General features: G+C 27.5%; 1 protein-coding gene across 2 annotated transcripts; it reads left to right on the top strand.

Annotated features, from left to right (window-relative positions):
- Window positions 1-4555: 4555 nt before the first annotated feature.
- Window positions 4556-23667, top strand: LOC132937144 (uncharacterized). Of its 2 annotated transcripts, XM_061003974.1 has the most exons (26): window positions 4556-5149; window positions 6907-7020; window positions 7102-7340; window positions 7556-7678; window positions 8431-8494; window positions 9464-9598; window positions 9710-9881; window positions 9964-10097; window positions 11104-11241; window positions 11406-11548; window positions 11615-11827; window positions 11903-12061; window positions 12139-12300; window positions 12377-12538; window positions 12616-12777; window positions 12855-13016; window positions 13094-13252; window positions 13330-13491; window positions 13569-13730; window positions 13808-13969; window positions 14047-14208; window positions 14284-14445; window positions 14523-14662; window positions 16911-17120; window positions 20690-20814; window positions 22178-23667. In XM_061003974.1, exons 1-26 carry the CDS (start codon window positions 5123-5125, stop codon window positions 22184-22186), a joined length of 3762 nt encoding a protein of 1253 aa, XP_060859957.1. In that variant the 5' UTR covers window positions 4556-5122; the 3' UTR covers window positions 22187-23667. The 2 variants fall into 2 exon arrangements, with proteins under 2 accessions (XP_060859957.1, XP_060859958.1); XM_061003975.1 differs by lacking the exons at window positions 12616-12777; window positions 12855-13016.
- Window positions 23668-24036: the final 369 nt, after the last annotated feature.

Here is a 24036-nt window from a genome sequence, read left to right as displayed (position 1 = left end):
TTGTTAAAAATGTTAATTCTAAAAAAGTGTTGAAACCATTGGGAACCACTAAAAAAAAAACGTGTGAGTGAAGAAGTTCAAAAAGGTTCGTTTACCTGTTTTGTTACGCAATTCGTGTATGCCCGCGCGTTTGTCCCCTCCTAGCTCCGACATCCGGTCACCGGCAGGTCAAAACCGGTCTGTTATCGACGATCTACGCTTCGCACGTCGTTGCATTATTTTTATAATATTATATAATATACCTATTATGTTCATATTATTATTATGCACAATGAAACGAAATAAAATAAAATTATGCTCGATTTATTACGCTGCCCGCGTCCGTATTGACCGTATTGACGTGACAGCCGCGGCTGTAAGTAAAAACCTATTTTTTTAGTTACAAAAGCACTGATTGGTTTTAGAGCGAAAAACCTTTTATAAAAGTTAAAGAGACGGGACAGACTTGAAATTACGGGACAAAAAGTGATCCGACAAAAATAAGTTTGCAAGGACAAAAGGACAAATAAAAGTCAATCCTGTGTTTTACATGTATAGGACGTAGGTCGTAGGTCGTATGGTCACCAGTGGCGTATATAGGGGGGAGGCCCATAGTGAAATTGCAGGTTCAATTAAAGCATTTCATGTATATCTGTTTACAGTTTTTCACCATGATTAATTTAACCGGTCGATTAAAATCGTTTTTGTGGCATCAACAAGGAAATGATTGTCATCAGGACTTGCTTTGATGACTTTGAATGTTAAATTCACAGTAAGATAACATTAAAAAATATATAAAAATAAAATTGACAATAAATTTTAAAATAAAATTGACAATAAATTTTAAAAAATAATTAAAAAATTAATTTTACATAATAATTATAAACTTAAATTGCGCAATTATAATTTGTATTATTTATGTCATAATTATAACCACCCAGCCCCCTAAAATATGTATAGTTATGGCTAAGTTAGTCGTGCTACGCTTGACTAGTGATAAATTGCCAAAATTGGCGGCCCATATAGTGAAAATAATTTGTATATACGCCACTGGGACCATCCTATAATATTATATTAGTGGAAATATTTAAATTCATACCACAGTTAAAAGAAATTAAAAATCAATACCTACTATAGACAGCCGACTCTTTATTATAAGTAGGTACAGCTCTAATGCGCACGCCCGCTATTTCTCACAATGTTTTTATAAAATACCACGATAATAAATCATGATCAATATACATAACACAGAATAGATGGGATTTCATAATATATTGGACGAACACATTTTGCCAAATGATTTAAGCCGTATACCTCTATTATAATATATGAATTTATTATTAATGCAATTATAACAATTTTATATTATCGTCTATTTTTTCATAATTCGGTTCTCGAAAAACTGAGTTGTCTAGAAAACGTATTTATGGTTTGAGATAAAATTATTAATTTTAGGACTTTTTAGTTACTTTTAGCTACATTTAGTTACTCGTCGCACTATAATAAACGGCTTTCAAATCGATTTACAAAGTGGCCATATAAAACGGCTGTACAAATTAACCACTAGCGCTCGATGTTCAGCTTACTTATTTAACAAGGTATCAACTATTTTAAATTATAATCCGCCGTTTTCCAATTCATAATATCTTAATTCGTGATTTGAATATAAATAATTTAAAATTTGTAATTATTATAAATTTTACTCGTGGATCACATACAATTATTACAAATATATGAGGGCCCCGGGTTTCTGACCCCTGTATGGCTGTATTATATTATCATAGATTATATAATATCATTATAATAATCCAAACGACAAACATAATATGCGACGAGTAACTTTGCGCATGCGCAGACCAAGCACTTAATCAAGAGACTCGTGACCGATGTTGGCAACAACATTTTGTATGAATATAATACGCCGTAGTTCCATCCATAGTATAATAATTTATTATGATGTAAGGTTGTTATCATAAATTCATAAAACAATATTATATTCGATGAAGGTTATAAAGGTCATGTATTAATCAATCGTATTTTGCCCTCTTTACATAATATGGCTGCCCGGCTTCAATATACTCATAAAGTCGGCTTTCTGACTAGATCAGCCAACTAGTTGTTTTATATATCTATGGCTGTAAATTATGTAAAAATTGTAAAACGTGCGACAGAATATTATAATGGTGGACGTACACGTCGATATCGTCTATCTTAGTCAAACTTTTTTTGCGACGAGTCCCTAATAATTAAGATCCATAAAAATGGCAACACACTTATAGGTGTAACAATTAAAATTCATTTTTGAAAAAGTAACAAGTGCACCTATATACATATGTAAATAAATTGAGAATGAGATTATCTTTGCAATTATTTTTTTGTATCTGTGATTTTTACAATCACGTCATAACACCGTAATAATGTCATATATTTACATACTTTGTACGCATTATAATATACAATATAAATAAACAATTTTTTTGAAGACACGCCACACACGTCGCGGTGATATGCGACACTTTGGTTGAGAACCACTGGTGTATCTAGCTGTGACTATTGTGTTATATATCTGTGCATACCAAGTAGGAAGCTCTTGACGATATGATAATATTATAAACAGCAAAATGCATTTCAATCATGAAAAAATTACTTTTTCTGTAAAAAAAAAATTCTAAAATGCCTATAACTGATAATTATTACAGATACCTATCACATTCTGTAATATAGTCCTATAGTTATATTTATATACTTATAGGTAGTCATTAGTTACCTAGTAGTAAAGTCTTATTAGTTATAAATTATAATTTATAATTTATACAAGATGCCAGAGTCCAGAACGACAAATTAAATAACTTTTGTTCTAATCAATATTTTAATTTTTTTTTATTCAAATTTACATATTAGGTACCTATACACCTAATAATTATTATAAGACGCATGTGCTACAAGTACAGTATACGTTTTTATTTTTTAATACTGAAATCAAAAATTCCAGCCAATCCGCATGAATCTAATTTTTAGACACAAATACGTTCATTCGAGTCAAGTAGTTTATGTTTTGTAATTTTACCGATATTTGTTTGGACTAAATTAATTTGAAACTTCATACCTTTTTAGGGTTCCGTACGGTAAAACGGGACCCTATTACTTACCAGGCTGTATCTCATGAACCGTGCAAATTATAGACATTTGAAATTTTCATAGATAATGTATTTCTGTTGCCGCTATAACAACAGATACTAAAAATCAGTCAGAATATATTATAGATAATGGTACGGACAGGGCCGTCCTTAGGATTTGCGAGGCCCAGGGCGAAAACCAATTTTACCACTTTTTTTCAAATGCGAGGCCTCCCAATGTAAGCAATAAACGCGAGGCCCAGGGCCCGGGCCCTTCTCGGCCCCCTCCCTAAGGACGGCCCTGGGTACGGATCCCTTCGTACGCGAGTTCGACTCGCACTTGGCCGGTTTTTATAAAAATATTCTTCGTTTCTAAATGTTCAGACATGCGAGTACGTAAATCTTAAATTATTTACCATCCGTATACCTAATAATTTTCATAACAACCAGAGATAATCTTCCGTTTTTCATTTTTCAGTTTACACCCTGTACACACGAGTAGGATTCATTGTGCCCCCCCCCCCCCACCTTCGGCAACCCAAGTACACGACTGTTTTTGTACGGTTCTGTATACGACGCCATATTGAAAGCTGTATCGATTGCGTCAAGTGACATGCGCAGACAACTGTTGACGGGCGAAAACCAATTTTACCACTTTTTTTCAAATGCGAGGCCTCCCAATGTAAGCAATAAACGCGAGGCCCAGGGCCCGGGCCCTTCTCGGCCCCCTCCCTAAGGACGGCCCTGGGTACGGATCCCTTCGTACGCGAGTTCGACTCGCACTTGGCCGGTTTTTATAAAAATATTCTTCGTTTCTAAATGTTCAGACATGCGAGTACGTAAATCTTAAATTATTTACCATCCGTATACCTAATAATTTTCATAACAACCAGAGATAATCTTCCGTTTTTCATTTTTCAGTTTACACCCTGTACACACGAGTAGGATTCATTGTGCCCCCCCCCCCCCCCACCTTCGGCAACCCAAGTACACGACTGTTTTTGTACGGTTCTGTATACGACGCCATATTGAAAGCTGTATCGATTGCGTCAAGTGACATGCGCAGACAACTGTTGACGGGTGTCGCGAGTGAAGTGGTTACTGTGCTGGTGGCGAGTGGAGGGGTAGGGGAGCGACACGCTCATGGAAAAGAAAACGATTCGATTTAAATGTTAATTAATTTGTCTACGCATGTTTCGTGCACAGACCTACTTTATAGGTCTTCGGTTTCGCCTGTCGGAATGTAAATATTTTTTTCTTCCAGTGCTCCACTTCTCTATCGTTCCGTTGTCGTTCATCTCGTTCTGGGCGTCTCGTCGACCCGGCGGCCAGCGGTGATTGGTCATTCCCCACCGTCGCTTCCCGGTTCTTTGTCCTCTAGGGTACGGGGGGCGAGGAGAGCTATATTCATAGATTTCGGAAAGTCGGAAGACGCGCCCTCCGCTCAGTCCGCTCGCGTTTCCAGTCTCCGTCGGTTCACGTTCGGTTCACGGTCCGTCCACGGTCGGTGGTTATATTATTATAGTTTTGGAATCGATTGTACGGTTATAATATAGACGATAATAGGCAGCTACGGGTTATCTTGTCACTCGATTCACACGGTATCCGCACCGCCGCCATTTGTCGTTGACGAGACTTCGTTTACGCTATCGTCCGGTGTGCTGATTGCCGACGCCATTAAACGCCTAGCGCGCCGTCCGGGCTCCGGTGGCCAGTATTGCGTTATCGAACCACTCCACCGCCGTCCGCTACCAGCGCAATAAGGCGCAGTATCCTGAAAGCTTTTCGTATTCCTCACTGCTAGCTCGCCGACTACATTTCGCTTGAACCACCTGTCATACCTATACCTAATATATTAGGTACATACACACACTGTATATCGTTCACTGGTATATCGAGACGTAAAGTACTGAAGAACCTACATTGAAAGTTAACGCTAATACCGTACCTACTTACTTGACTTGTGCACAAGTAAAAGTATATAGTCGAGACACAGTGCATTGCAGTTCTATACACACCAATTTACAATGGCGGATCGTTGGGCCAAGAAAAAGGTATTCAAATTTATTATTTTTATTTATTAGGTACTGGTAAATAATTACTAAGTCAAAGATGTTTAGAGTAATATGTTGATGAACTGTTGACTTTAGGGCACGGGGCAATGGTTTTAAATACTCGACTTATTTAGTATGTTCTCATAGGGCTGTCTATATTTTTAGTTATGGAATGTTAAACATTTTAATAAAGCGGTTAACATACTACACACGACGTTCCAATTAAAGCAATTAAAATAGTTTTAAAATTTTCATTTTTTATTTAGTCTTTTAATATTTGTTTCAATCCATTTGTGAAGCAAAATATTTTTGCAAAAACATTGTTTAATGGATTAGAAGACTTGTGTGATTAAAGAAGAACATTACTGAAGAATAATGCATTTTTGTTGAGAGTAAAGGAAAAATTAATAAAATTTAGAAATGTTAAAAGTGTGTGAAGTTGGATGGATCGATAGTGAAAGTGATAAGAGGATTGTGAACATCACAGATCTTGCTAGTTTGTGGAAAGTACAGGGATACCTAGGTGTCGTTCATAAAAAGGCAATATGAATAGTAGGAATGCAGGACATACAATGTTAGGCCAGAGTCTGGTTTTGTTAAATATAATTTTTTTTAGGATAGGTACATTAATTGAACATAACTGATCAATTAATTAGTTATTGAATTATGTTCTATAGAATAATTGTTTTAAATTGGACTTTCTAAGACATTCTTCTCTGAAGTTTGTCGATTAAAATTAAGGTTCTTAAATATCCTATATTCACATCTCTGCTGTTCTTGGGATACCTATCTAGTTAATATCGGGTGTTATTAGGTAAAGGTGGGCAAGTTAATGAAAATAATTAACTTAAATTAAGTTAAGAGGACTCAAGTTCAATAAGTTAAAAGTTAATATGAAAAAAAACATCAACTTAACTCAGTTTAAAAAAAGTTAATCTACTTTTTGAAATTAGTAGGTATATGGATCACATAAACAGTGACTGCGTTATTTCTTAAATTATAATAATTAATTGTATTGAACTTTCAACATAATGTACAGTGTATGTACCTATTTTACTTTACATGGTAATTAAATATTTAAACTATACCAACACATCCCAATTAACAATTTGACAAAAATTAATATGTTTATATCAAATAGGAATTTAAAGACATATTATAATATTATGTATACCTATCTAATATACAAACATATGTAATCTATTTACAAAATTATTTTATTAATAAAAATAATAGACATGTTTGTATCATTATAGTAGGTATTGGGTTATTTTTATTTTTATTTTAGTAGGTATTTACGTATAAAACCAAAAAACCAAAATTGTTCAAATTTTTTAACTTGATGCATTATTTTTTAAACATAAACCCAAGAAAGTTATTTAAACTACCAATTAAACTAGTTAAGTTAAATAGTTTAAAAAATATAACCTATTAACTTAACCTTAGCTTTTTAACTAGTTAATGCCCACCTTTGTTAATAGGAATATCCCATTAATGCCCCAAACTGAATTCTGTAATCCAATTGATGTCAATATAATAAGTAATAACATATTGTTATGTGGGGATATTTAAAAATATTGCTAATGGTTCAAGTTAGGTTAATCTAACCTTCATATTATGTTGTTCGTGTTCAATAATAAGCACCTATATTGCACTATTTATGCGCAGTACATAAGTGTACAAGAAGATTATTATTGTGTATCTTTGTATATTTCATGATTCTTATTTATTAATAATTATAATATTTTTTATCATAGGAAGCAATAATACTTGCAATTGACATCGGGAAAAATTCTAGACAGCGAGATTCAGATGGAAAAACATATTTTGAAAAATCTATTTATTGCGCTTCTACGGTTTTAAAGAAAAAAGTAACCTATAATCTATATTATCAAAACATTTTTATAAAAAATAAATTATATATAATGTTAATATTACATATTATATTTTAGATATTAACTGAAAGTGAAGATCATTTGGCATTAATATTGTTTGGGTCATCTCATACAATTAATCATCTCTCAACAACACAAGGAGGTTGTTATGGCAGTATAGAAACTGTTGCTGGTTTAGGCATACCAACTTGGGATTTATTTAATCGTGTTAATAGTTTATCTCCTACAAATATAACACCTTCAGATTGGATTAGTACTTTTGTTCTTGCTGCAGATTTGCTTAAAAATGAAACTGAGTATGTATCACGCTATTATAAAACAATGCACAACTGTAACTTATATTTTGATTTGATTTAAAATGTTTATTACTGACTAGTAAACAGTTAATATTAAATTATGTGTATTGAAATAATTCCATTAAATTGAATTTTTTAATGTATCACATTGTTTAATTTTTTTTGTGGTAACTAATTCCATGATACTAATTTCATAACAATTATTAATTTTTCAGAAATAAAGTCTACACTGGCCTTCAGATTATTATGTTTTCAAATCTTGCAACTGATATCTCATTTGATAATATAGATATAATAGCGACGTGCTTAAAAATGGAACACATTCGTTTAAGCATACTGTAAGTTTATTTTAACACATAATATCATGTATATTATACTGAAAAATGAAAACCATTACAATAGTATTTTAAACTGAGTTCTTATAAAAAAAACTAGTTTCGTTGTGGTAAAATAGTAAAAAAAGTGAACGGGATCAGCTAGTTTATTATATACAAGCAAGTTTCTATCAGTACCTATATCAATTATATTGTAATATAATATTGAAAAACATATCAATAAAAAAAATTTAAAAAAATGTTATTACATATGTAAAAACCATTTTTCTCAGTTTTGTTTTATATAATATTATACTTTTATAATCTTATTTATATTAAATATAGAAATTAAATTTTAACCTTATATCACAATGATTAGTCTTCTATGCAAAACCATATAATTATTATACCAATATTTGTTTAAAACTACATGGTATATTGATAAAACAAAGTAATCTGGTGAAGAATAGTAAAATACTAAACTCAACATGAAATATCACAGTGAGCTATAGCCCGAATGCCACTTTTGGCAATTTTATTTGTTATTTGTTACCCATTAGAGTTTATTATTATGATTTGTAAATTACTTTTTATATTAGTTTTTTGCATACAATTAATAATGTATTATTTTCTTGTATTCCTTTAAATAAAAATCATTGTTGCGCAGTATATCTAACAAATATCTGCTTGAGAATTGACGATTATCTATATTCTATAATATTACCTTTAATTAAATACTGAGGATATCTTATTTAAAGTTAATTTTCTGGTTTCAGAGGTAAAGATTGTGGAGATATATCACTCAATCCTGCATCCGGTTTATTTGTTAGAACCACTGAGGTAATATAATTGTATTATACATTTAATATTGTGTATACTGTATATCATATACATTCATTTATGTTCCCAGCAATAATAATAGTTCAAGAAATAAATACATTCTCTAGGAAACATCTAAATTCTTAAAATTGATAGCCAATGTTAAAAATGTATTTTTTATTAAAAATATTACCATTGTTTAATAGAAATTGTTATGGCTAAATTGTCTTAAGGGAATTCGATACAATGATTTTCTGTTTTTGTCTAACACACGTACAACATAGTATTTTAGACGTGTTTTTGCCAAACATTCCAGATGATCTATTGAAGAGATAAGAATTATGAAAATAGATTTGAATTTGTCGTCAAGTCTAGTTGAAATCGACTTTCCCACATGTTTGATATTATCCCCTTAATTTCTAAAAATTTCATTTTAAAAAGAATATTTAAAAATTGTAGTATTTTAATTTTTGGAGAAGTTAAAATAAAAAATGTGGGAAAGTCGATTTCAAGAAGACTTGACGTCAAATTCAAATCTATTTTTAGAATTGTTATTGCTTTATTAGATCAATTGGTATGTTTTACAAAGATCCAGTCTAAAATATTATGCCCCGTATGTGTTCGACAAAAACAGAAAATCACGGTATCGAATCTCTTTAATAGTACCTGTTCTTCGTATACATCTATAACACGTTTAACAGGGATTATAAAATTAATAAAATTTTAACTATATTATAAAATGTTTAATTTTTTTTTATTAAAAAAAATTGACTGATTTATAAGCATATTTTGTACATAAACACACTTGATTATTACTAAATATCGGTAATATATATATTGAAATGATTAATAAAAACTCTTTCATCTCACCCAGATTGATGGTACTTAAACATATGATTTTAATTGGTGTAAAATCAGATAATTAAGATCATTTTATAAGAAAAAAACAATACAAACCATATGGTAATGATTAATTATTTTATTTTTTAGGCAACTGCTGTTAATTTTGATTTAGTTCTACCTAAAATAAGTTACTATAAACAAAAAGAAGTTATTGCAAAATCTTGGAATGCCCCTTTAAGCTTTGGAGAGGTTTTTGGTATTAAAGTTTGCGGGTATGAAAAGGTATTTAAAAATCCTTTGTGTCTTATAAATATTTAATTTTGTTGATTTATAATATTATCTCAAGATAATACAAATTATTAAAATGTTTAAATATTTGTTTAAATATAACAGATAGATATAACCACTAAAAGCTCTAATTGGTTATTCAGTAAGAATTATGATACACAAGATTTAGCAACAGCAAAGAAGAAACATTCTGATGACAATGGTGAACAAATGGAAGTCGATAATGCATTGCCGATGGGTGATTTTTACTCTGGTGATGAAATTATACCAGTCATTGGTAAGTGCAAAAACTTTAAATTTAATTAAAATTGTTATGTAGCATACTAATATTATGTTATACACTATATTTTTTTTTATAGATTTAGATACAGAAGAGTGTACTTATATAGTATCTGGACGAAGATGTTTACAAGTATTGGGATTTGTAAAAACTACAAATACACAAAGTTCATTTTTAATGGATGGAGGATCATATATTTTTAAACCCTATAAAGTAAATCAAAATATTTTTAATTAATATTTTATTTTTTCTACTTTATTAAGTTATCTTTAATTATTTACATTAATTAACTTATTCACCCCACACGGTAAAAATACAGAGCTAGTAGTTTCAAATAATACAAGTTAAATTAAATTACTTACATAATTTTAGAGTATAAATTATACAGTTTATTATGTTAATAATACACTATTGGCTGGAAAAGATACAATTTATAGGACTATTTAACATATTATAATAATGGAAGGTATCAGAAACTCTAGCATTTAAAACAGCCTTTCCACTTTATATTTTCCAATAACTCTGAACAATCCAACATTAACCTAATTTGACGAAAAACAATTATTGAGAATATTTTAACTAAAGCAAAATGGAAATGATAGGTAAATTGATTATAATAATATATACAGGTGTCCCGTGAAGTTTTTTTTATTAGACTCACACAGAGAAGGACTCCAAATATTTTATTTTTAAATTTAATTAAATTTGTGGGTATAAAAGTTAAAATATTAATTTTTTTATTTTATATTTTTTATTTTTGAAACAATTAAAGATATCCATTTTATGGAGTTTTATTTCTGATAGTTTTGACTTTTTAATCATTTTTTTAGTTTTTAAGTAAAACAGATATATTCTGGTTTTTGTCCGGGCGTATTTATAAACCACATGTTTATTTATTTTTGCCTGCTATTGATTTAGTTAATAAAAATGTTACTTATTACCAGGACTCGGATTTTAAAGCATTTGCTAATTATTATATGATACCGATAAAAATAGCAGATTCAGCCATACATTACTTGTTTTATTCACCAGAGATTCCAAATATGAAATAAGCACATATTTAAGTTATTTTTAGTCCTAAAAAATCCGTGCCCTGTTTATTACTATCTGCCACAAATGGATTGCCCATCTAGGTTTCATTTGTTTCCGGACCCCGAGTAATACAGATAGTATTAACTATAATTGTAATTTGTTACAATGTATTTATTATTCTGTGTAGACAGATATTATTGCATTTAATGCTGTTTTCGATTCTATGGTTGAAAGAAAAGAAGTGATGCTTGTTAGAAAAGTTGATTTATATATCAATTTGCTAAACATTGGTGCACTAATTCCTCAAAAAGTAGAAAGTGAAAAAGTATGTATATCAATATGTATATTTTAACGTTTATATCATGTAATAAATTAGCTTTAAACCTTGAACCTATTGCATATTTATTGTTTCCTTTTCAATTATTTATTTTGAAAGTATACACATATATTATTTTCTAATAATTCTTATAAAACACATTGTTGTTGAAGTTTTTTGTGTATGTCAGTCTTCCATATGAGAATGAACAGAACTACAAATATAGGTTACCATCATTAGACTCAATTGCATCACATTTAAAAGGAAAGATTAATCCTAAACATACAGATGCAATGGACATAGATATAGATGATGGGTAACGTGAAATATTATTTATTACTAATTGATTTATTTATGTTACTAATTGATACTGGCATTTAAGGAATAAATTTGTTATGCCAGAAATCAAATATAACTTTGAATTACAATATTTGTATGATTGTATTGTTAAGCAAATATTAAAAAAAACAATTTCAAAGAAAATCCAATGTTCAAAAAAAACCATAAAACCCTGCAAAAGCATGATGGAAAATGGTGGACCACGTTTAAAAGATTTTTTAAAAAGAATTTCTTTTAAACGAGAATTTTTTGAAAAGTGTGTATTTAATGTTAATTCTAAGAATGAATCAATAAAAGTGAAAATAATATATTAATTATGTTTGTTTAACAGTTTTCCATCTATACATAATACTATACAATTAAGGTATGATGAAGAATTTGACGTTTCAAATGAGTTTATAAACACCCCTAAAAGCTTTATCAAAAATGCTAAACCACGTTCAAATAAATTAAAAAAAAAATGTTCACTTAAACAAGAAGTTTTTGAAAAGTATGTATTTAATATTAGTTCTAAGAAATGAATCAATAAAAAATGAAAATAATACATTAATTATGTTTGTTTAACAGTTGTTCAACTAAAGATGAAAATACTATACATTCTGGTAATGATGAAGAATTGGACGGTTCAAACAAGTTAATAAACCCCCCTAAAAGCTTTATCAAAAATGCTAAACCACGTTCAAATAAATTAAAAAAAAAATGTTCGCTTAAACAAGAAGTTTTTGAAAAGTATATATTTAATATTAGTTCTAAGAAATGAATCAATAAAAAATGAAAATATTACATTATTTTGTTTGTTTAACAGTTGTTCAACTAAAGATGATAATACTATACATTTTGGTAATGATGAAGAATTGGACGGTTCAAACAAGTTAATAAACCCCCCTAAAAGCTTTATCAAAAATGCTAAACCACGTTCAAATAAATTAAAAAAAAAATGTTCACTTAAACAAGAAGTTTTTGAAAAGTATGTATTTAATGTTAGTTCTAAGAAATGAATCAATAAAAAATGAAAATAATACATTAATTATGTTTGTTTAACAGTTGTTCAACTAAAGATGAAAATACTATACATTCTGGTAATGATGAAGAATTGGACGGTTCAAACAAGTTAATAAACCCCCCTAAAAGCTTTATCAAAAATGCTAAGCCACGTTCAAATAAATTAAAAAAAAAATGTTCACTTAAACAAGAAGTTTTTGATAAGTATATATTTAATATTAGTTCTAAGAAATGAATCAATAAAAAATGAAAATAATACATTAATTATGTTTGTTTAACAGTTGTTCAACTAAAGATGATAATACTATACATTTTCGTAATGATGAAGAATTGGATGGTTCAAACAAGTTAATAAACCCCTCTAAAACCTCTATAAAAAATGCTAAACCACGTTCAAATAAATTTAAAAAAAAATATTCACTTAAACAAGAAGTTTTTGAAAAGTATGTATTTAATATTAGTTCAAAGAAATGAATCAATAAAAAACGAATATAATACCTTAATTATGTTTGTTTAACAGTTGTTCAACTGAAGATAATAATACAATACATTTTGGTTATGATGAAGAATTGGACGGTTCAAACAAGTTAATAAACCCCCCAACCCCTATCGAAAATGCTGATCCACTAATAAGTGAATTTAAAAAAACATTTTCAATTAAACAAGAAGTTTTTGAAAAGTATGTATTTAATATTAGTTCTAAGAAATGAATCAATAAATAATGAAAATAATATATTAATTTTGTTTGTTTAACAGTTGTCAAGCTGAAGATAATAACCCTATACATTTTGGTAATGATGAAGAATTGGACGGTTCAAACGAGTTTAAAAACCTCCCTAAAACCCCTATCAAAAATGCCGAACCACTATTAAGTGAATTACAAAAAACATTTTCAATCAAACAAGAAGTTTTTGAAAAGTATATATTTATTATTAGTTCTAAGAAATGAATGAATAAATAATGAAAATAATATATTAATTATGTTTGTTTAACAGTTGTCAAGCTGAAGATTACAATACTCTACATTTTGGTTACGATGAAGAATTGGACGGTTCAAACAAGTTAATAAACCGCCCTAAAACCCCTATCGAAAATGATGAACCACTATTAAGTGAATTGCAAAAAACATTTTCAATTAAACAAGAAGTTTTTGAAAAGTATATATTTATTATTAGTTCTAAGCAATGAATCAATAAATAAGGAAAATAATATATTAATTATGTTTGTTTAACAGTTGTCAAGCTGAAGATTACAATACTCTACATTTTGGTTACGATGAAGAATTGGACGGTTCAAACAAGTTAATAAACCGCGCTAAAACCCCTATCGAAAATGATGAACCACTATTAAGTGAATTGCAAAAAACATTTTCAATTAAACAAGAAGTTTTTGAAAAGTATATATTTAATATTAGTTCTAAGAAATGAATCAATAAATAATGAAAATAATATATTAATTATGTTTGTTTAACAGTTGTCAAGCTGAAGATTACAATACTCTACATTTTGGTTACGATGAAGAATTGGATGTTTCAAACGAGTTAATAAACCCTCCTAAAAGCTTTATCAAAAATGCTGAACCACTATTAAATGAATTTAAAAAAACATTTTCCCTTAAACAAGAAGTTTTGGAAAAGTATGTATATAATGTTAATCCTAAGAATGAATCAATAAAAGTGAAAATAATATATTAATTATGTTTGTTTAACAGTTGTCCTGCTGAAGATAATAATACTACACAATTTGGTCATGATGAAGAATTGGACGTTTCAAACGAGTTAATAAATCCTCCTAAAAGCTTTATCGAAAATGCTGAACCACCTTTAAATGAATTTGTAAAAACATTTTCACTTAAACAAGAAGTTTTTGAAAAGTATGTATGGAATATTGATTCTAATAAATAAATCGATAAATAATGAAAATAATATTTTAATTATGTTCATTTAATAGTTCCTCAGTTGAAGACAATAATGCCACAAATGTTGATCGCGAAGAAGAATTGGACCTTTCAAAACAATGTGTGATTACACCATTGAATCCGATTGAAGATTTTAATAAGCTATTAAAAAATGGATTTGATTCTGCAATTGGTATTCCTTAATTTGTTTTTAGTTATGAATACAGGGGCGTAGCCAGAATTATTTTATTAAAGGGTGGGGTACAACTTAGTATTGAAAACACCCTTTCAATTAACTATTAATTGAAATTCCATGGTTAGCAAGCTTAAAATTCATCATTTTATAACAGCAATAATAATATTTTACGCCTCAAAAGAAAATAGTACAGTAAATGTAGAATATCACGATAAAGTTAAAACATTTACTTATGTAATTAGAAACAGTAAAATAATATATAAAATAAATTAGAACAGAATTACACTTTGTTCCATAATAGAACATGCCGTGGTCCGACCAATATCGGTTTTTCTGCGCATCCCAATGTGACGCCCTGCCATAGGGGAACCGGTTTCGATAGTAATGTGGTGCGGGGGATGCACAGATCCGGCATGTTCTTTCGTGGAACAGAGAATAGTGTTAGTTTACATTTTATATTATGATAAAAAGTCAACATTTAAAATTTTATTACAGTTCATTAGCATTCTGTTTAGTGGCCCAAAAATGGCTGTAGTTTTATTTTACAATGAAAATAAAGTTATTTCTATTCTCTGTCTCAAAAGAGAATAATCAGTCAACTGACCGATTTCTATCAGTACTGCGTATTCTCTCCAACTACCCAGTGTATCATAATCATATGGTTCTCGATGCGCTTATCACATCATTCACAATGAGCAAAAAGTTATCGTTTTCTATTGAGGCTGAGTATAGAATTTAAATATATACTTCCTAACAATTCCAAGCAATCTATTTTGTTATTAACAAGATTTTAAATGAAGCAAATATCTAATTATTTTTTCTTTATATAAAAGAAATGCCTGATTTTGAAAAATAATATTCAAATGCATATGCAAAATGAGTTTTTAATTTTATAATAAAATGTATACAAATAATTATTGCGGAATATTTCTAATTTATTTATTAACGTGGATTGATATATGTTCCGTATTCCAAAATTGGACGTACAAGAGCACAATACTTTCCAACAGAGTGAGTGTCATTGAACTCTTGGGCATTTCCATACATAAATCCTAGAATTTGTATTTAAATGTATTCAAAGGTATTTAAAATATGTTATAACACTGACTGGCCTGTTCTGTACTAGCAAGTACTTTTTGGTAATGTACTGTTTTAGTATTGTACAGAGATTTTTATGTTTAAATTATGCATATATTAAAATTCTGATTTGATATATTCGAATACTTAAATTTTTACAACATTTAAGGAGTATCCTGTGGTCTTACTAACATTGGTTATAAGAACATAGGTATATGTTTTAATACAAATTGTGGATTTAGAAGATTTGTCTGACAATGTTGACATATTGTTATCAAAAATTTGAGCCAAAAATTTCTGAGATATTCTACACTTTAAATACTAAGGATAATAGTCTATTAAATATTCTGTAAATTAATATAAGCTCAGTTATTATAATTAAGTATGCAATATAAATTGTTAATAATTACTACTTAGTCAAGTATACTCAGATAATGTTTTTAATATTATAAAATATATATGGATTATTATTGCACCCAATAATTTTTAGGACAAAATTAAATATTATAATTTTAATAGACTATTATCTTTAGTTTTTAAAGAACCTTTTCGTTGAAATATTGATTACAATAAGTCAACATTTTCAGAAAAACCATCTGATTCATAATTTGCATTAAAACATATATCTAAAAAACTAATAATAATATCACCACTCAATACTGCTTAAAATGAAATATTGTAAAAAATATTTAAGTATCTAAAAATAGTCTTTAATTACACTCAAAAATTTCAAAAATCAGAAATTGAATGCATGTAAAATTTAAATATTAAAATGGGGTGAGCCTGCTTTATAAAATCACTGTATAATATAATAGTACACATGTTCCCTATATTGTCATTGGTATCACCTTTTGGTAAAAAATATATTGATGTATTACTAAAAATAGTCAAAAATAAACTACAGGTATAAAGAAAAACCTTAAATTATCTTGGTTCTACTAGACAACTATATCCATTAGGTGACATATCTGTCAATCGTACAAAATTCAACACCTTAAAAATAGGTGATCTGATCAAGATTTAAGGGGAGAAACTGTGGCCCGGCATCCTCTTGGCTATGCGCTTGTATGAATATCAAATGTAATATTTCAAAAAATGTTTTTTTTTCTCTTACAGTTCGCCATTTTGGCATTATTTTGAAATAAATTTATATTAATTATTATTGCAGTTTGTAAGAAGATGCAATACGTAACTCTAAACTTAATAAAGTTTAGTACAAATCTGGAAGATTTAATGAAACCTGTTGCCACATTGAAAGCTTTAAGAGAATATTATATTATTAATAATGATGAGAAGTCTTATAATAATTTTATGCATCTTGCTAAAGATGCAGTTCTTATATCTGGTAAAGAAGATATGTGGTCGAAATTCATTAATAGTAAGTGTTTCATAAATGTTAATGAATTATTTATTATAATAAGTAGGGTTAGGATGTTTATGATCTTAAAAACCCTAAAAGAGGCATGTAAATATGCCATCAAAAAATTAAAAGTGACATTTTAAAATTGTATTATCAATTAAAAATAAACTTTAAATTAATATAAACATTTATTTTTAACTAAAAAATACAAATATGCAAAAAATATGAGCTTGCACTTGCAAAATATTATGTAATTTAAATTTTTTCAGATGCAATTTTTACTCCACATAGGTACTTTACAGATTAGTACTAAAAAATCTGTTGAAAATACACCCTCCCCAAATTCTAAAACAACTTTGTGTAGTGAAGTCGCATTGGAACCTTTAACTTTGGGCAGTTTTAGTGAGAATAAAACACGTTTTAAGACTAAAATAATTCAGTAACACTGCAGTCTACTTTTTTACCATACACTAGGTAACTAAAGATTTCATGGTGTTAAGAGGGCGCTACACCCGCATCCTTACTCTCTATCTTATAAACGCATAACATAGTATTTTAAAATACATAAACAATTTACAATTTTAAAATACTCGTAACTTGCTTTACAATTAAAATCTAAAAAAAGCCTATGAGAATCACTAGATAATAATCTTACCTTTAAATTCTATAAGAGGTCAATTCACTCTAACTAACAGAGCTAAACGTGTTCTGCTGAGCGTACAATTGTCTATGTGATGGGTTTTTAAGACAGAGAGATCGTATTCGGGTGTAGCACCCTCTTGAGTTCCTATGTCCAATGGGCATCACCACTCAATTGCAATTATCGGTAGTAAAAATCATTAATAAACGTATAGGTAGTAAAGATAACTGATAAGTAAATAGTAAATATAAGGTTATTAAAAACTACACTTTTCATATTTTCTTGTTTATGTTACCTGTGAAACAATGCCTATGGGTTTATATAATATTATATAAGTTAGTTTTAGTTTTTATGATTTAAATAGGTAAATTTATTGGCTTTTTCATCAAAATAATCATTTATTCATAAAAATCCCTAAATATACAAAATACAATTTAATTAATATGATTCTATGTTATGCGAAACAAATTTATAACTTGATATCCAAAGTGCAAGACTAAAAGAAAAAATATAAAAAGTCATAAACATCATAACCCTAATAATAGTTATATGATATAAAATTAAGCTAAGTAGACCATACTAGTTATATATTTATTTTGAACATTTCTTAATTTTTCTTTTGTAGTATTACCCTTGTGTTATGCACGTCCAATTTTATAACATGATTATTTTGATAGATAATCCCTACCCAAATTCAATATTTACAAAATTTTACTTTAATTATTTTTATTTTTCCACTTTTAGTTTATAGAGTAGGTCCACATATTTAAGATTTGATGAAAAATAACATTAATATTTTTTAACCCATTTTATTATTATTTCACATCATGTGTTTTGTTAACTTGATAACTTATCAACATATTTTCTCTACTACAAATAGTAACGACATTGTCAAATAGACAAGTAGATAACTTAAATGTATTATTTGCGTTTCACTATAATGCCAAATTAAAAATTAAAAATACCAAATTCATAAAATAATATTTACAAATGTCTAATACAAAAAATTCTAGTTGCATTAACTCATAGTTCAACAAATGTATGAGTTGTATTATGTAAAAAAAACTAATCTGGTAATTTAGACAAGTGTGCGTGTAATGCAGGGTTAAATTCAGTGGGGACTAGAAAAAATATTTTAATGAAGTTCCAAAACTATAAATTACTGACTTGGTTGTTAAATAGGAATATGTAATAATTATCATTTATCAATTTGAATGTATTTAAATTATCATTGTATCAATACCATCATTATATGATATTTACTAGAATAAGTGTCTTGTGAAAAAAAAAATAGGTATATTTTCTTACTTATGTCTGTATATCACATTTGCACTAATAATTAAATTAACATACTTAAGTCTAAAATACTTATTATGATTATTGTGTTTGAATATTATACTGTAGTTAATAATTGGTGGTTCTGGTAATATTTTCTTCTTCACTTAAATATATATCTAAAATCTTTAGCAATGACATCTACTTTTAACCAGTCTTTGATACACTATGTTTTGTTACACAATTATTGCTACACTGTGTACAGTGTACACATTACTTTTTTATCATTATTAATTGCTGATTTTAATTAGAACATCAAATATTCATATCATCAATAGAAATATGTATACTTTTACCTTTTACTAAAAGTAAAATACAATTTTTATGTACTATTAATAATTTATAAAAACAAAATGAAAATATCTTCACACTATCGATTTTGTCATACAATAACTATTCGGGAAAGGCAAATAGCGATATCATTTATTTTTGTTAACATTTTTAAACATGTAATTTGAAGGTATTAATAGTATCAGATTAATTTGATAGAATGTTTATAACTGACATTCAAAATGTTATTTGCATGAGTATTGCATTCACATGTGTATCAAGTATCAACGACTGGTTAAGAACCTAAATATTTAAAATTGCTTACGTTAAAGAGTTTTCAGGTTGTTTACAATACTATCTTGATAAAATTATGAATTTGTAAATATTAGAAATTATATACTCGTAAGGCATAAATTATGTGGGACCAACCCTAGTATTAAATCTCAAAATATTATTTCTATAATTTTTTTCTGTAGCATGAAACAAAAATTCAAATTATTTAATTAATTAAATTAAATTAAAATATATTTTTTTTAATATTATTAATAGGGACTAGATTTGTATGCACAAAAAGTCCTCAAAATAATATGCTCCTAAAAATGCTGTAATATACAAAATATGCGCTTAAAATTTCAAAAACATTTTATACAAAATTATCTATAACATAATTATTAATTAATTAAGTAGGTAATAAAAAGGTTTTAAAAGTGTAAAAAGTATTTTGTCATCTTCACTAAGTTCTTTGCCATTAACATTCTTTATCTTCAATCTATAAAATATTAGTCCTGATTGACTTCCGTTGAACACTTGAACTCAATTATATGAACAACAAATTTATCCATATTAATATAATAATAATATATATATTATATATGTTGCATATGAGTATGTCATCTTATTTTTGGCAATAAAGACTGGTCGTAATATTATCAATATTATGTGGCTGTGAACGTGAAAATACGATGAAAAACAAAAATACAAATTATCTAAATCGGAAACAATTCTCATCAGTTTTCAAAAAGCTTATTCCAATACGTATATGCATTTGCATACATATCCGGTCCCTAATATTATTAATACAAAAACACAATGGGTTTAGACATTCTTTAATTTAAATACCTAACTTGAAACTATATGTATTTTAGACAAATCATTGATGTTAGTAGAAAACATCATTTTTAGTAAAGAAAACAAGTAGTACCTACTATAGTCTATATTACCGTACTCATATAAAATGTATATGAAAATATATAATTCAAAAATCTATGATAACTGATTAATTAAGATATAAATAATTTAATATTCATTTTTAAATGCACACATGTTATAAAATGTATTTAAGGTGGAATTGGACTGATTACAAATGCAGAGATAGAAGCAAGTGATATTTCACAAGAATCATCTGAGGAATTTAAGAAACTATCTGAAGATTTTGACATCAACTTTATTATTGATGATGATAGTCAAGTAAGTTTATTTATTATTAAATGAATAAGCATGTGATAATAAGGTTAACAATAAGGTGTTTCAAAAAAAATAAAAAAAAAATGGACTAGTAACAGCTAACAGTTTTTGTATGATGCCGAAAATGTAAATAATAACATTGATTATGAATACTAAATAATCATAATAAATGATAATAATAACAAAAATAAAACCTTGAACTAGGTATTTTTTGTAATCAAAGATTAAAGTTGAAAAAAAAAGGGCATAGCAAATAATAAATATTTATTGGTGTTAGTACTAAATAACTTCAGGTTGTCGTGTGTGTTAATAATTTATTATAATTACAAATGTCATTTTAAATGTTTTCTTTATTTAATTTAAATAAATATCTATACTTTTCTATTATGATTTATGAATTTCAAATTAAAATAAAACAATACATAATATTATACAAGAGTAAAAAGTGAATCATTAACATGGTAATTAGTAGTTGTGCAATATCATAAACAGTTTTATTACATAGTATATACTTCTAAGTTGTATTATTAACTGAAAATCATTCAAATATGGTTTGAACAACCCATGGCCAAGCCCAGTGTTTTCCAACCTATAGGTTTCAAAATGTTCTTAAAAATTCTTATGTTAAAATGTATTTGATATTCTTACGGCTCTACGTATAGTAAAAATGTAAAGTACCTTTATTCTATAATTACTATTGTAGGACATAGATTTTACAATAGATATAATTATATTTTCTAACTTTAGTATTATTTTATTATGATAATTTTATCATCATTATTTATATTTTTTTTGTCTCACAATGAGTAACATACCAAATTTATGTTTAAAAGTTTAGCTTCTTATTTTAAAAGTTAGAGTGAATCAAAACCTATCATGAAACTTAATAGTAAGATCATTATCTTTTTTTATATTATGGTCTTTTACAATAGTTCAATTTTTTAGTAACTTTTGCGTGTATAAAAATATATTAATGTTCTTATAAATAAAATATATTGTAAACAGTTTTATTCAAATAATTACATTTTAAATGCCTATTTTGGCGTATGGTCTTTTTTATACTTATCAAATGTATTTGGGAAAATCACCATTTTAAACATATTATGTATTATTTAAATGTTTATGTATCCATAACCCACTGACCCAGCTCTTGAACAAATTAGAGACCCAACTCCTATTATTGTACAATTATGATCACGGAAAATAAAATGTTTCTGACTCATGATTAGCAAAAGTGCAGTACAAATATTTGCAGTTATAAACTGTAAAACAATCTTTGTATGATTCTCGTTATTATTACATATCGATGATCATAACAAGTTATTCTAATGCATATTTTAATAAAGTCTGATTTATTTTGTTTCAGCTAAAATAATTTTCGTAAACAGAATTAAGTATTACTATACAAGTGAATAATACAAAATATCTTATCTTATTATTAATTATTATTTATAATTTACTATTTTTAATGAAAATCATAGAATGTTACTATAGTTAATGTATTTACTAGAATACAATTATATATAGCAGTGGTTGGCAACCTTATTGAACTTTGGAGCCGCATTAAAAATTAAAAAAGTTTCGCAACAAAAATTTCAAATCTTTGAGTCTTATTTCAAAAAAATGATGGCTGTATTGAATTGTCTTGCAGGCTGCCGACCATTAATTATTTATATAGTACAACATACAAAAGTTAAAATGTATCTTTAACTCCTAGATGTTAAGTTTAATACAAAATATTTTTAATTTTATTATTTTTAAAATACTGGTTTTAAAAATAATGGCTACAACAGATTTATTATACAATCATAATACATTGATGTACAGTATTTTAAATTATTTGCGGCATATAAAACATGCGTTTTCATACTATATATATATATATATATAAAGAAATTAATTTTATTAATTTTAATTAGGTTATTAAGAGGACATGATACCCGCATGTGTTGTCTCCGCTTTACAAGTGCGTAACATTACAAATTGTGTGCTCAGCAGAACATGTGTGCTCTGTTAATTTAAAAATTAGAGCTAATAATAATGACCTTTAAAGTTAAGATTATTATCTAGGCAACCTCATGGGCCTTTTAATATATTTTATTTTTAAAGTGAGTTATGAGAATTTTAAGATGTACAAACAATTAACGCACTTGTAAGTTGAAGACTACACATGCGGGTATCACATACTCTTAAGCTTCTAGAAGTATTGCAATTGGAAAAGTAATGATTTAAAATGTATAATTAGATTATAATTATTATTGTAATACTTAATTTTTTTCATTACGTTGAGCCTGATTTAAATTTAAGAATTGTGTACAATGAAATATCATTATATGGTTTTGTTTCTAAATAATAAATAATATATGATATTATAATTTAAATAATAAATATAATTGTTAGTGTTGTTGATGCCACATCAGTAACCATCCCTTTGATTGGCTTATTATTGACAAAAATCCCCTTTTCCATTACCAAATTTAATTTATTCCTTTGGTTTTATTTCATCAACTCTTTCTAAACACTACATTGGTATTTTTAAATAATTTATTTTATTCTTTATTTTCTGATTAAGTAGTGACCTTACTGGTTGTTTCCTTTATGCTTATTTAGTTTCATCTTAAGCGTGTCCTGACCTCCATGGCTAGGAGGCAAATTGCAAACATTTAATTTTTTACATACTACATAATATATATAGCTACCAAATATGAATCGTGATTTTTTTCTTCTAGTATTACAATATAAATACCTATAACTTATTATATAAATATGTAAACCTCTAACATTTAGAAAATCACTGTTATTTACTACAAAATATGTCAATTGTCTTGTTAAATAAATTACAGTAAATTATAGTACATAAAGTAAACCATTAATATTGTTTTAAATTGAAATTACTTGACCATTAAAATTGAATATGAAAAAATACAATTAAATTATTATTATAAATTAATGATTTAAATTAGAAAAATATTTAAATTACTGCAAGTAGATAATTAGTGAATAAGTGTAAAAAAATAATAAATAAAATTAAAAAGTTACTTTTTACAATTCCATACGCCTATCTACTGGTTTTGCAATGATTTACATTTGTAAGACGGAGACAATATGTGTGGGTGAAGCATCCTCTTGATGATGCATTGCAATGTCTATTGCTTCCAGTGAGTTATAGAAATCACTTTAAAATAAATCAATTAATTACTAACTTAATAAATTATTTAATTAAAT

The sequence above is a fragment of the Metopolophium dirhodum genome, chromosome 1 (assembly GCF_019925205.1).
Source record: "Metopolophium dirhodum isolate CAU chromosome 1, ASM1992520v1, whole genome shotgun sequence".
Taxonomy (NCBI): Eukaryota; Metazoa; Arthropoda; class Insecta; order Hemiptera; family Aphididae; genus Metopolophium; species Metopolophium dirhodum.
Note: the sequence above shows the minus strand (reverse complement) of the source record. Positions and strands in the feature narration are given on the sequence as shown.

What these genes read in the sequence shown, in the direction of transcription:
- LOC132937144 (XM_061003974.1), top strand. Translation starts at nt 5,123, where the DNA reads ATGGCGGATCGTTGGGCCAAGAAAAAG. An exon ending in TATTTGTTAGAACCACTGAG is followed by an intron (nt 8,495 to 9,463) that starts GTAATATAATTG and finishes TTTATTTTTTAG; the next exon opens with GCAACTGCTGTTAATTTTGA. An exon ending in AAACAAGAAGTTTTTGATAA is followed by an intron (nt 12,778 to 12,854) that starts GTATATATTTAA and finishes TTTGTTTAACAG; the next exon opens with TTGTTCAACTAAAGATGATA.